General features: G+C 44.0%; 2 protein-coding genes and 1 long non-coding RNA gene across 9 annotated transcripts in view; 2 read left to right on the top strand and 1 right to left on the bottom strand.

Moving 5' to 3' along the window:
• Positions 1 to 10,563, top strand: part of LOC110505686 (sine oculis-binding protein homolog A) — a 27,035-nt gene extending 16,472 nt beyond the window's left edge. For 5 of the 7 annotated variants that reach the window (XM_021585074.3, XM_021585073.3, XM_021585076.3 and 2 more), the window contains 2 exons: positions 3,925 to 5,971; positions 6,543 to 10,563. In XM_021585074.3, the coding sequence (XP_021440749.3) occupies positions 3,925 to 5,961 (2,037 nt within the window). In that variant the 3' untranslated portion in view covers positions 5,962 to 5,971; positions 6,543 to 10,563. The remainder of the gene's footprint in view (positions 1 to 3,924; positions 5,972 to 6,542) is intronic. The other 2 variants (XM_090220988.1, XM_021585078.3) reach the window with 1 other exon arrangement.
• Positions 10,414 to 12,405, bottom strand: LOC149972112 (uncharacterized). The gene is made up of 2 exons (XR_016492015.1): positions 12,291 to 12,405; positions 10,414 to 11,280 (listed from the first exon to the last, which is right to left on the bottom strand). It is a non-coding gene; the product is annotated as an uncharacterized LOC149972112 (long non-coding RNA).
• The window catches only part of LOC110505685 (rho-associated protein kinase 2), a 53,129-nt gene continuing 51,632 nt past the window's right edge, over positions 11,152 to 12,648 (top strand). The window contains exon 1 of the mRNA XM_021585071.3: positions 11,152 to 12,648. Coding sequence (XP_021440746.2) covers positions 12,550 to 12,648 — 99 coding nt within the window. The 5' untranslated portion in view covers positions 11,152 to 12,549.

The following is a 12,648-nucleotide window of genomic DNA, read 5'->3' as shown; positions in this document are numbered from 1 at the left end:
ATTATTGATTTAATGTGAAAAACATACTTTTTTTCATTCAAATAGTTTTATTTTCTCATTTTCATTCTGCACTGTGTTAGATTCAGATGTTATGTTCACTCCAAAGAAAATTTTAGGGAATTTTCTGCCAATTTGATCATTACCATTTTGGGCTTGGTGACATCAATACATTTCAATCCAGTAACTGAATTGGACATACGATTCGCATGTAAATATTAGCTCTACAATAATGGCAATTTTATATTTGAATTGTATCTGGTTCAATTCATTCATTTAAGTGATTTGTGATGGAATAGACTCATGCTTTTTTTTTGCAGGCTTCATAAGCTCATCATGATCAAAATTGTTCCCCCATAATATACTGTCCAGGATAATACTGTCCTCCCATCAGATATTGTTCCTCCAATGCATACTATCACACACAGTATCACACTCTGTTCCCTTGCTGATCAGTCTGCTTAGTGTTTAACCAGACGGTTTGCGAGATGGATGGATTTTCAAAACTAAATTCATTAGACAAATGAGAAATCAGTATTACAAGTACTTTAAACAATGTCATGTCAAAGTGATTACAACATAATAATGATCTATTAATTACTCTTTAATTAATCATACCATATTATTAATAATTGTACATTCCAGTTCAAGAGCACTAGAAACAAGACTGTGAAATTGTGTAACAGGTCCTTGAAAGATAATCAAGGAATAAATGGCCCCATGATGTCCGTGTGTACTTGGTAGGTAGCTAGGTAAATGCCTACAGCAATGCAAATGGTTAAACGGAGCCGGAGCGACCGCTATTACGATGGCCACGGTTGAAATAAATGACCATAATTATATTAAACTGCAAACATCTGTGTGCGGGAGAGGGAGAGACTAGAGAGAGAGAGAGAGAGAGAGAGAAATAACTCCATCAGGGTAATGCACAGTGAAATTTCACTCACGGTGCAGAAACTCGTTAAGTGCTCTCCATCTGTCTTCTTTTTTAGCCCAGGAAAATTTCAACACTTATAATTTAAAATATCCGGGCTTACAATCATTGAACCCAACTCTCAGAGCACTTTTCAGACTTTTTTTTGCTGTGGCTCATTGCGTTCCAGCGGGATCGAATAGACAGTTTTAAAAAGAAGACTACAGATATCAACGCTCGCTGAAAGGTGACTATGGATCACTCACCTGTAACAGTACCAACACAGTACATGAAACATTAACCCTGTAATGCTGGCCACTATAACAGAGCATTGCAGAGATGGTCTGATCGTCATGTCTACATCATGACAGCCTCTCCCACAGTTGACTGACATCTGCTGATGGAGGAGATCTCTGTTTAACATTAAAATTCCATTATGGACAAGATTGTTATTGACTGATTTGTCCATGGAAAAGAGAGATAAAAGAGGAGAGTGAATGAATCAGGGCATCCTATCAACAGAGATCTGAGTCGGTATGTCAGTAGGTCTTAAACTACTAGAGTGACAAATGAAGAACAAATCAATGAAACAGGCCAGGGTTCAGCGGAGGATGACATGAGTGCCACGTTACTGTGAAAGCCAAATGATGGGGGTTTCCAAAGCTGATGTTGATTTTGGGTAGATTTCATGACCATTCTAAGTCTGAAGTTGTCATGACGTGCGTGTGTCTGCGTGCTCGTGTGTTCTAATCAACATGTGACTCAAGTGCAGCAGGCATATACGTGAATCTCTGAAAGATTGAATGCGTAGGATCATAGTCGTCTTCCAGTAGCATCCCACAACGTATTAGCATTCAGCAAAGGGGATTAGGGTGTGTGTGATGGATGGACGTCGTTGAGGGGTCTGACAGCTGATTAATGCCTTAATTATCTCCAGTGAGTCGCTGCCACGTCCCTCTGAGCTGGCAGAGTGAGTTGTGTGCCCCATCTCCCTGGCCCACCCATTGCCTTCCACTCACTAGGGTCACGTTCATTATTTCAGGTACTCTCATGAGAACGGCCACGTGATGATTGGACGTTCAGTGTTTTTGAGCATTTTGGAAATGTTTGTAGCTAATAAAAAATATCCTGACATCCCACAGAGTATTGAAGAGTTGTGCTAAGTTGCTCCCCTGCACTGCCCAATGTGTGTAATGGCCCCGCGGTAGGGTTGGATGATCCCATTCCATTTTAATGCTGTCAATTCCACTTTAATGCTGTAAATGATATTTTAATGCTGTCAATCATGAATCAAATAGGCTTTTTTATGTAATGAAAATATACCAAACACTCATACTAAAGTTGCACATCCGTAGTGAATAGCGACGCATTATAGCACCTTCCTAGGTGGTGCTCAGCAGCCAACTGAACATGTAGAACTCCGCCCAGCTGTCAGTCTCTCTTCTGTGCCCCCTACTGGCAGCTTGTTCACAGTCTCAGTCTGTCCATCTCACCCACCACAATCACATACCCCCACTCATGATCATACCTTGGGGAAAACCTTTTACTTGAGGCTGGTATGTGCTGTGCCTGTGGCCACTGTCACACGCGGCTCAGTGGCTAAATGTGTATCTGAGTGGTTCCTCCTTATGGAGGAGGTTTAAGAGGTGACAACCCCATGGCAAGTGCAAATGGGAATTACATGTCTGGAGAAAGTGTTGTCCTTTTAAAAGCTTTACGTACACCCATCCAGATTTGCACTCACTTAAGCCAGTTTAATGCTGGATTTTCCTCAGGTTGTATTTATCAAGGTGTTACCATGTGTAGGACAGTATTTGCACCGCAAGGGTCATAGCAGTATGAAGTTGCTATGAAAATCTCTGTCTCACTCACACACACTCGATCATATTTTGGGGGTTTTGGGTAGAGTATGAAGCGTTATGCAGTGGAAGAAAAATACAGATGGGTTTGCACAAAAATATAGAAGGGTTTGCACAAAGATACAGATGGGTTTTCCTAACGAGGATACAAACATGCACAGGTGCAGTGCAGATGGACTTTTATTTACTTGGTGTAACGAAACAGAATTTGACCAAGTAATTTCATTACGATCCAAAACTGAGCTCTGCGTATCCATACCCCCCCACCTTACGAGCAAAACATTTAATTGGTCCCCCCTCATGACAGCGAAGATTTAAATTGTTTTTTTAAAGCAAATCTACACATTTTGACATAGGGTGGAGGCAAATGTTTGCAATTTTTAATATGATAACTGATGATCAATGCCCCCCCCCAATTTTGTATTGAATTTGAATTTAATCTAATTGGTCCGTGGACCTACAAAAGGGGGCATGAGCCCACTGGCCACCAATTGCCCATCCCTGTTATAGAGTAACAACATGGCAAAAGGGCAAATACCTTTCTAATATTGAGCTCCACCCCCTTTTGCCCTCAGAACAGCCTCAATTAGTCGGGGATGGACTCTACAAGGTGTCGAAAGGTGTTCCACAGGGATGCTGGCCCGTGTTGACTCCAATGCGTCCCACAGTTGTGTCGAATTTGGCTGAATTTCAATTGGGTGGTGGACCATTCTTGATACAGTACACACAGGAAACTGTTGAGCGTGAAAACCCAGCAGCGTTGCAGCTCTTGACACACTCAAACCGGTGCGCCTGGAGAAATTACCATACCCTGTTTAAAGGCACTTAAATCTTTTGTCTTGCCCATTCACCATCTGAATGGCACAATTACGCAATGCATGTCTCAATTGTCTCAAAGCTTAAAAATTCCCTCGTTAATCTTTCTCCTTCCCTTCATCTACACTGATTGAAATTTATTTAACAAGTGACATCAATAAGGGATCATAGCTTTCACCTAGAGTCACCTGGTCAGTCTGTCATGGAAAGAGCAGGTGTTCCTAATGTTTTGTATACTCAGTGTATAATGTTTCTGACTTTTTAACTGCTTATGTGTGGTGTCTGTTGTGCATTGTACCTGATGATGTCTTTGGTCTTGTGTTTGTTTTTGTGTTACAGGTGTGTGACTGGTGCAAACACATCCGCCACACCAAGGAGTACCTGGACTTTGGTGCCGGTGAACGGAGGCTGCAGTTCTGCAGTGCCAAATGCCTGAACCAGTACAAGATGGACATCTTCTACAAAGAGACTCAGGCGGCGCTGCCAGGGGGCCTGTGTAACCCAGGACATGGCCCTGTGGAGGGCAAGTCAGAGAGCAGCACTGGGTTGCAGCTTTTAACACCCGATTCCTGGGGCACACCTTTGGGTGACTTACGTCGCAAAGCCCCTTCTCCTGGGGCAAACCCCTCTGTGCCAGTCCCCTCCAGCTCCACCGCTGCCTCTCCCTCTGAGACAGGCACCGGCTGCTCTCCTTCTTTCTCGTCCGCCAAAAACTCCACACCCAGACCCCACGAGAGTCCCACCTTACCCCCTCCCCCACACCCCTCTCTGCACCCTCCCATGGGAGTCCCCTCGGGCAGCCCCCCCATGGTGATGACGCCCCGGGGGCCTGTGCCCCTGCCCTTCTTCATGGAGCATCAGATGATGCAGCAGATGCGCCCTTCGTTCCTCCGCCCACCTCCCCACCGCCCAGGCCCAAACAGCCCTCTGTCCAACCCAATGATCCCTGGCATCGGACCACCACCCCCACCACCCAGAACCCTGGCTCCGCCATCCAGCCCTATGCACAGGCCCCAGTTCTCACCCCACCACCACCCCTCCAACAACCCCAACCTTGGAGGGAACCCTCCAGGGATGATGCCACCCTATCCAGGCCTACACATACCTGGTTTTCCTTTCACCTCCAACATGATGCCAAACGGGCCCATGCATATGCCGCACATGATGAACTTCGGTATACCTTCCCTTGCCCCCCTGGTGCCCCCACCAACCCTGCTGGTCCCTTACCCTGTCATTGTGCCCCTGCCCGTGCCCATCCCTATACCCATACCCTTCCCCTTCAACCCCAAGACCTCCAAGGACAACCCCAGCAGCAACAACGACCCCATTCCGAGTGCGTCGGGGGAGAACACTGATCTGACGGAACCCAAGCCTTTCTACTCTGGTTCCTCCAAAGGGGAACTGAAGTTGGGGCCCTCAAGTTCTGGGGTGCACTCCTTGGGCTTTTCTGGCTATACTCTGGACCGCTTTGGCTCTGAGAGAAGTAGGATTGGCGTGGTGGACCTGACCGTGAAGACTGAGAGTCCGGAGAGTGCCACCACCTTGGGACTCTCGCTCTCTAGTGGCCCCGCAGCCTCCCTCTCCGAGGGAGTGATCGACCTGACTCTGGGCCAGCGGTCGCGGCTGCAGCAGGTCACCCAGCGGGTGGTGCCCAGTGTCCAGGTGAAGGTGGAACCGGAAGGAGACTCATCCAGCCCCCCACCCTCTGGACCATCCTCTCTTGATGTCTCTGGGAAGGGGGACAGCAGCCTAGAGGACATGAGCCAGGAGGTCAGGGAGGCCATTAGTGTCTCTCTGAAGCCAAACTCTCTATCTTGTTGCCAGGCCACATCACCATCCCCCCAGCCAAACGAAAACTCCTACCTCACCCAGCTCACAAACCACCCTGGCACCACACAGACCCAGCCCTGCAACCTCGCTGCCCCCTTTAATGTCATAGTAAACGGCAGCAGTCAATCCACAGACAGTCCCGGCAGGAGCACGCTACCCACACCTCAGCCTGACCCTGGTCGGAGAGGAGGAGGTGGCGAACCGGCCAACTGCGAGCTGGAGCGGGATTCCCTGAAGGAGAACAGCTGTGCAGTGGCGGAGTGGGAACCAGGTAAGAGAGGCCCGAGTGACGAGGCAGCACAGGGGGGCATTGATGAAGGCAAGCTAGAAGCTTTCTGCGACCTTATGGATCTAGACGATGATGACGACCACGCCTATGCACTGCTGCTGCCCAAGGCTGGCTGTGTTATCCAGCCCGGGCCAAAGCCCAGCGACAAGACAGCCATTGTGTCCTATAGCATCAGCGCTCCTCTGGCGGCAGGGAGCCCCGAGCTGGAGCCACCGTTAAAGAGGAGGTGCCTGCGAATACGCAATCAGAACAAATGAGGCAGAAAAGGTTGGTCTCATGGAGCCCCCTACTGAGGATCCAAAGAGGTCCCCCTCTCATAATCTCTGCCTTGTACATGTCCCTACTACAGGTGGTGTGGAAATGACAGCTTTGTTTGTGTAAATGTCACACAAAAAGGTCTTCATAACATGAAGATGTCTGATTCAACTATGTGGAGGGTGTTTGTGCTGCTTTGCAGCATGTGATGATGTATATAATTGCACTGATGTTTGATCGTGTTGTTTAAATATATATAAAAGTGTCCTCATCAAGCATAAACTGACATTTTTTGTCTGCATAGATGTATTGCAAAGTTTCCCTCTCACTACTGCCCTCGCTGTAGCTTTCGACCCGATCTGAGAGGGGTGCTGACAGAAATGTACCAGCATCAGGGAAGATATACTCTGAAGTCAGGGTTGATAAAAAGCTAATGCTATTTTAGTCAAGCATGCAGCAGTAAAATCAACTGGATCTGAGCGAGAGATGCGTCTGGTTGAAAAATAGACCTGTAGAATGGGGATTCCCTTCGTCTGATCTAATATGTCTAATTCTGGATCCTCTTTCTTGTTTCACATTTCAGCTCAGAAAGGTGGCAGTATTTCCCCAACAGAATGAGGGACGCTTTTGAAGCTGTTGACTACACTAGCCTTCAACCATCCGCTCCTCCACTCCACGAACCTCTCTCCCAGCCAACCAGCCATGTAACCCTAATCTTGACCACTCAGACCACCCACACTGCCCGTCTCCCTTCCAAAGCAAATGCTCTGTCAGATCTCTGCTCTCCGACTGGAGAAGCCACAATGCTAACCCAATAGGTTTACCAGCAGTTTTATGTTCACTGGAAGAGTCCTAAGGTAGCATTTTTAGCCAGTCTGTCCCACAGTGAAAGGGGGAGTTTTCTTGTGGCAAGAAATTCAGGCTAAAGTCACCCCACCCCACCCCCATTTGCATGATCACAACCAGTACAAAATGCTAACCTCCAACCCCCATCCCACCATTGACAGTAACAGGACTTTTGTTTTTAACTGGTAACCAAAAAGAGACATCTCATGATGGAAGGTAACAATCAGAAGGAGACATTTTCTGAGCCTCGTTGGTTCAGGAATAAGAAGGAAAAAGAGGAGCGGTGAAATCCTTGTGTTCTGACTGTAGCACTCTCCATCCCTGGAGATACCAAGGCCCCCTGCCACCACAGAGCCTTTCTCTAGTAGAGCAATGGGGATATCTCCACAATAAAAGGAGACCTTGGCACTATTGATCTGCTCCTCTTCAGTGAATTTCATGGTCATAAAAGACAAGGATTTTCATGTATATCCTCACTCACTGATTTGTGGACAACAGGGTAGCGATCTCACCAGCAAATGATGGTGGGCAACTGTGGACTATGTGCAATCTCTGCCATCGTGGAGGCCATTTTGCATCTCTGCAAGCCCCTGGTCAGACCGGATCAGATGTGTAATTCTAATTCTTATCATAATTTATATATTTACATTTTTCACATCCTAATGCTATTGATGATAATGATGTACTGTATCTTCAGCCACATCTCTGATGTTATGGTAATGGAGTGACTTCCATCATGGAAGCAAAAACAGGACTGCTGCTCATCACACCGCTAAGGGATTGCGTCAATCAGGAGTTGAGACCACAGCCATTAGCATTGTTTCATCACTAGTGTTCAGGGTTGTAATGCTGCACTAGGATTTACCATTGACAAGTGATGCCGACTCTCTCTTACAATCAAATTTGCTTGTCATTCTTGGATAATTTTCTGGAAACAATGGTCCAAACTATTTGTCAAGCCAAACTACTGAAAAAAATGTAACAATTCTTTAATCAGTCACACATGTTGTCATAGATAGTCATATTTACATTCTAAAAAAATTGTTTTAACAGTTATTTAATATTTTATTTAACTAGGCAAGCCAGTTAAGAACTAATTCTTATTTACAATGACGGCCTACCCCGGCAAAACCTGGACGACGTTGGGCCAATTGTGCGCCCTATGGGACTCCCAATCACAGCCTGGACTTTTATTATGATATGGGGAATCATCTCACTTCCCTGTCCTTCATCCTGTTCTACATTTTGTAATTTTCCAGTGTTAATCTGTCTGGATTATAACATTTTGTAATTTTCCAGTGTTAATCTGTCTGGATTATAACATTTTGTAATTTTCCAGTGTTAATCTGTCTGGATTATAACATTTTGTAATTTTCCAGTGTTAATCTGTCTGGATTATAACATTTTGTAATTTTCCAGTGTTAATCTGTCTGGATTATAACATTTTGTCAGTTTATTTTGCTTCATCAGAGTTTATACTGCCAGTAGACACTAACATTTTTGCCATCTATTTATTTACTATGTTTTGGTGTCATTACGTTTGCTATGGTTTCATGGAGGAATTATTTGCTCAATTATCTTGTATATCTAGTATGTCTTCAAATCTTTTGGTGCAAAGATTAAACGATTTCTCCCCCATAGACTTCTTTCAACATCAAATTAGCTTTTTCAATTTTCATGTGCAATCTTTCCTGCCAAAACCTCCACCTTCTTGCCAACTTCTTTTTCCATCTCTCCCTTTTCCTTTTAGTCTGAACCTTTTATCTCTTCCACTGAACACCAATGGGAAATGTCATGTCACACACACTCCAGAGCTATGGGTTGCATGTTTTATTACAGAAATAGGAGAGTTACACACAAACACACACATGCGTGCATTTACACACACACACACACACACACACACACACACACACACACACACACACACACACACACACACACACACACACAGAGGTGTCAAAAGCAACAACTCACCACGCTCTATGATGTACTTTCTCTTTCACACGCACATACACCTACTAAAATGAAGTTTAGATATTCATTCTCTTTCCATCCATGTATTGTTCTAACTCCTCTCTCTTGACTCCCTTGCTGATGACAGTAGTGTTTGCCAATGTTCATATTAGAGTCGGTTGACTCTGAGTATGCACTGCAACACAATCTGCCATGTGTTGATAGTCAGGCATTTAGGCATTGCCTGTCCCCTGCCAAGACTGAGATTCTGTGTCACAGTAATCATTGCCTTGAATTTCAGTCTCTCGCTTATTATTATTTTTTATATATATATTTTTAATGTGTCTTATATTTCCAGACTCGGCCACCTAGCCTTTGTAGTCATTATAGTGCACACTCCAAGAGTAGCAATTTATTTTCAAACAATTACATTTTGTACAGACTAATTCTCAATGATTCAAACCAAAATCAGAGATCACATAAGAAACAGAAATTCTGAGGAATCATTTCCATTTCTTCATTCACTTTCACCACCATGTGTAATGTGAACCAGAGATACTTCGACAAATATAGCCTTGAAACTGGAAACGTGTAGTGTCTACGGTTCTTGACAGATGTGGGAGACAGTTGAAACTGAGACAATGAAACAGGTCGGGTTTCTGTCTGATTGCAGAAATGTGTTTTCCGGTCTGTGTGCATGCACGTGTTGAATTGATATCATCTGACCATTGCTGTCTTTGTCTGGGTGCGTCTCAGTTAAAAATAAACATATGTAATGCTTTGAATTACCACTAGGTGTCAGGGTAGATATTCTTTGCTGCCAACACAGTGGGCCTGAAAATACAACCATGATAATTTTGTATTTTTTTAGCAGAGCCCCCTTCTAAGACTTCCACATACCTTTGAGTGGCCCTGACGCATAGACCTACTCACCCGAACACAACGGCAACAACACACACACACCTTAATATCACCTTCATCGTTGTGTGCCAGCATCATCAGTCTTGCTAATGCTTACAGGAATGAAGTGGAAAGCCAATTGTATTTGGTTAAAGTCATCTGCCTATTTTATGGCGGAGAGATTAATAATAAAAGAGAACATTCAGCACCCATGTAATGAAATTAAATAGGCTAGGTCAACAGCCTAAGATATGCAATGATAACTTCATATTCAAAATCTTTATGAAAGAGTAGAAATACAAAACAAAAACATGACATTTTTCATGTCACTTTTCAAACGTGAACAGAAAAGCTGCCTTAACTCTCGCTTGTGTACTACTCCACAGTGCATACGATGATGCTCGCTAGTAAGACTCCCTACTTTGTACAAAAGAAAATAGACAAAAAAACAACTTTGTTGTGTTGAGGTATAGCTGATCAACTTTTTTTGTGACTTGTAAACCCAACCCTCACATTTTGCTAAAAGACATTCTTCCTACAGCACCAACAACTGCTACTTGTCCCACGCATCCCCCTACCCCTTCTATATTTTATCTTATGGTGAATTCTCAACCTTTTTGTGTACATTTTATAGTATTATTTATTATTGACAAAATTACATTATTTGGACTGGGCATTTTATTTACATGTCAATGCTTGGTGAAGAGTCAATTGTTTCTTTTATAATTAAAGTGAAAAAAAACTGCAAGAAATGGAAATAACCTTTGTCTTTTTATTATGAAGTTGTTACTATAACTTGTTGCCAAGATTGCTTTGAAAATAATAATGTTGTTCTGTAACAGTATTTGCTTTATTCAGTGAATTGCTTATGGAGACTAATAAATAGAGGCACACACCAACTTGTTTCATCTTTGTCAATATCCGTTCATGTAAACTGCAGACACGCGCTCACACACGTTATTTCCCCTTGTCTTACCATGGCGCAAAACACTCAAATATTATTTGGACACATTGTGTCTTATTCTTCTCTGCGCATCACAGAACACTTGGGGTGGCAATTAGCAAAAAGTCTGCACCAGCCGATACAGCATAATGAACAAAGGAGAGACTGGTGCACCCACAGTGACATACTGATACTCTACTGAAGGTACAGTATGTAGTTCTACTGTAGGTACCAATACATCAAAACAACACCACAAATGGCTTATAATTACTGGGAGCAATATCATCGACATCGAAGGGCAGCCATACAGTATGTCTACTGCTAGCCTGGGCAGCTGCTAATAGACTTCATGGATCTCCACCACAGGAGGTTGGTGGCACCTTAATTGGGGAGGGCGGGTTTGTGGTAATGGCTGGAGCGGAATTAGTAGAATGGTATCAAATACATCAAACACATGGTTTCCAGGTGTTTGATGCCATTCCTCTAACTCCTTTCCAGATATTATTATGAGCCGTCCTCCTCTCAGCAGCCTCCTGTGTTCTCCACTAGGGTCTGGGCTTGATGTGCACAGCTGGTAATACACTGGAGTCCCCCGGCGACCGGTTCGTACATGAAACATTCTCCATTCAGGCTGCAAAGGCTTCGATTTCCTCTTTAACTAGATTTAAAGAGAAGGCTGAAAAAAAAATGGGAAAATATGCATACTTTCTTAATGAACACACAATTTTCCACTACTAGGCTAGAGTGGATAAAGCCTATGCTACTTCCTGATGTTGCGCCCTGCGTTCAGCCAATCAGGTTGCAGCAGTCTGTTGTTTACCCCTGGCTGAACATGGGGCGAAACACAGGAAGTATAGCATTCCTAGGCATTACCCATTATAGCATAGTGGTGGGAAACGATGTGGCAACCCATCAAGAGGTTCAAACCTATTGTTGTAACAAGGTGTTAGCGTGATAGTCACATGGACAGTTGTAGGGTCGCAGGTTCAAGTCCCAACAATATCAAGAGATAGATACCTATGTGCTGTTAAATAGTGGAAATAATGTATCAATCAGATGAATAATTTCTCAGTGTGAAGAACGTATTTGTAAAACTTTAGGAGAGCTTTCATCACATAGGCCTGGGTTCATCATGCAGCTTCCCACGTTGGACAGCAGGCTATATAGACAAGAGGAGGCTTATGGGTAAATGAGTCGGCTGTGTTTGCTTGTTGATATCAGAAGAGGGAGGAGAGAGATCTAGCTCTGGAAGTGGAGTATGTAGTGTACGAGGACTCCATGGTGGCTAACTGTAGTTAGCCATTCCGACAAACCTTTGTTTTTGGGCATGCAGGGATAAATACCCATCTAGTGCATGGGAGAAGAACTGATCATAGAAAGTTTAACGATTCATCACGCAAGCTATTTTGGAGAACGCCATTCTTACCCTGTACATTTGCCTACGACTGTGAGGCAGTCACAAAATCCATGTAATTTGAGAGTTTCTAAAGTTGGATTTTAAACACTGCGGACTGTTTTAGAAACACATTTTTGAAATTGAAGCAAAGCATTTCGGAGCGCCCAAAAAGAGAAGGGGAGGGGGGTCAAAGAAAACGCCCTGTTGCTGAATCTTGTAAAAATGTTAACTTAATCGCCGTGTGGACCTTAAAGAACATTTATATTGAATATGTTACCATAAGTTTTTACCTTAATTTGCGTTCAACGACATCTCCTAACTAATTGGCAAGTTTGAGGAGCGGCGCTTCTCCCTTCACGGTGGATTATGTTTTCCTCTTCATTCTGGACACTGTAATTCCGAAGCGATTTCAGAGGGCGGTGAGTCGGAGGCTGCTAGGCCCACGGCGATTGCTCAAGAACTAAAATATTTTTTCTCATGTAAACTCTTAAGACTTCTCATAAGGCTCGTCTTATATGTAAACGAAACGGGCATTAATCAATCGCAAAGATGTCGCTTGGTGCAGAGAGAAGGATGGAAAACCGGTTGAAAAAGCTGGAGGCCATGATCAAAGATCCAAGATCTGCGATAAACTTAGAAAGTTTACTG

This window comes from Oncorhynchus mykiss, chromosome 25 (assembly GCF_057628025.1).
Source record: "Oncorhynchus mykiss isolate SJ-2025 chromosome 25, ASM5762802v1, whole genome shotgun sequence".
NCBI classification, from domain to species: domain Eukaryota; kingdom Metazoa; phylum Chordata; class Actinopteri; order Salmoniformes; family Salmonidae; genus Oncorhynchus; species Oncorhynchus mykiss.
This window is presented reverse-complemented; position numbering and strand designations above follow the sequence as displayed.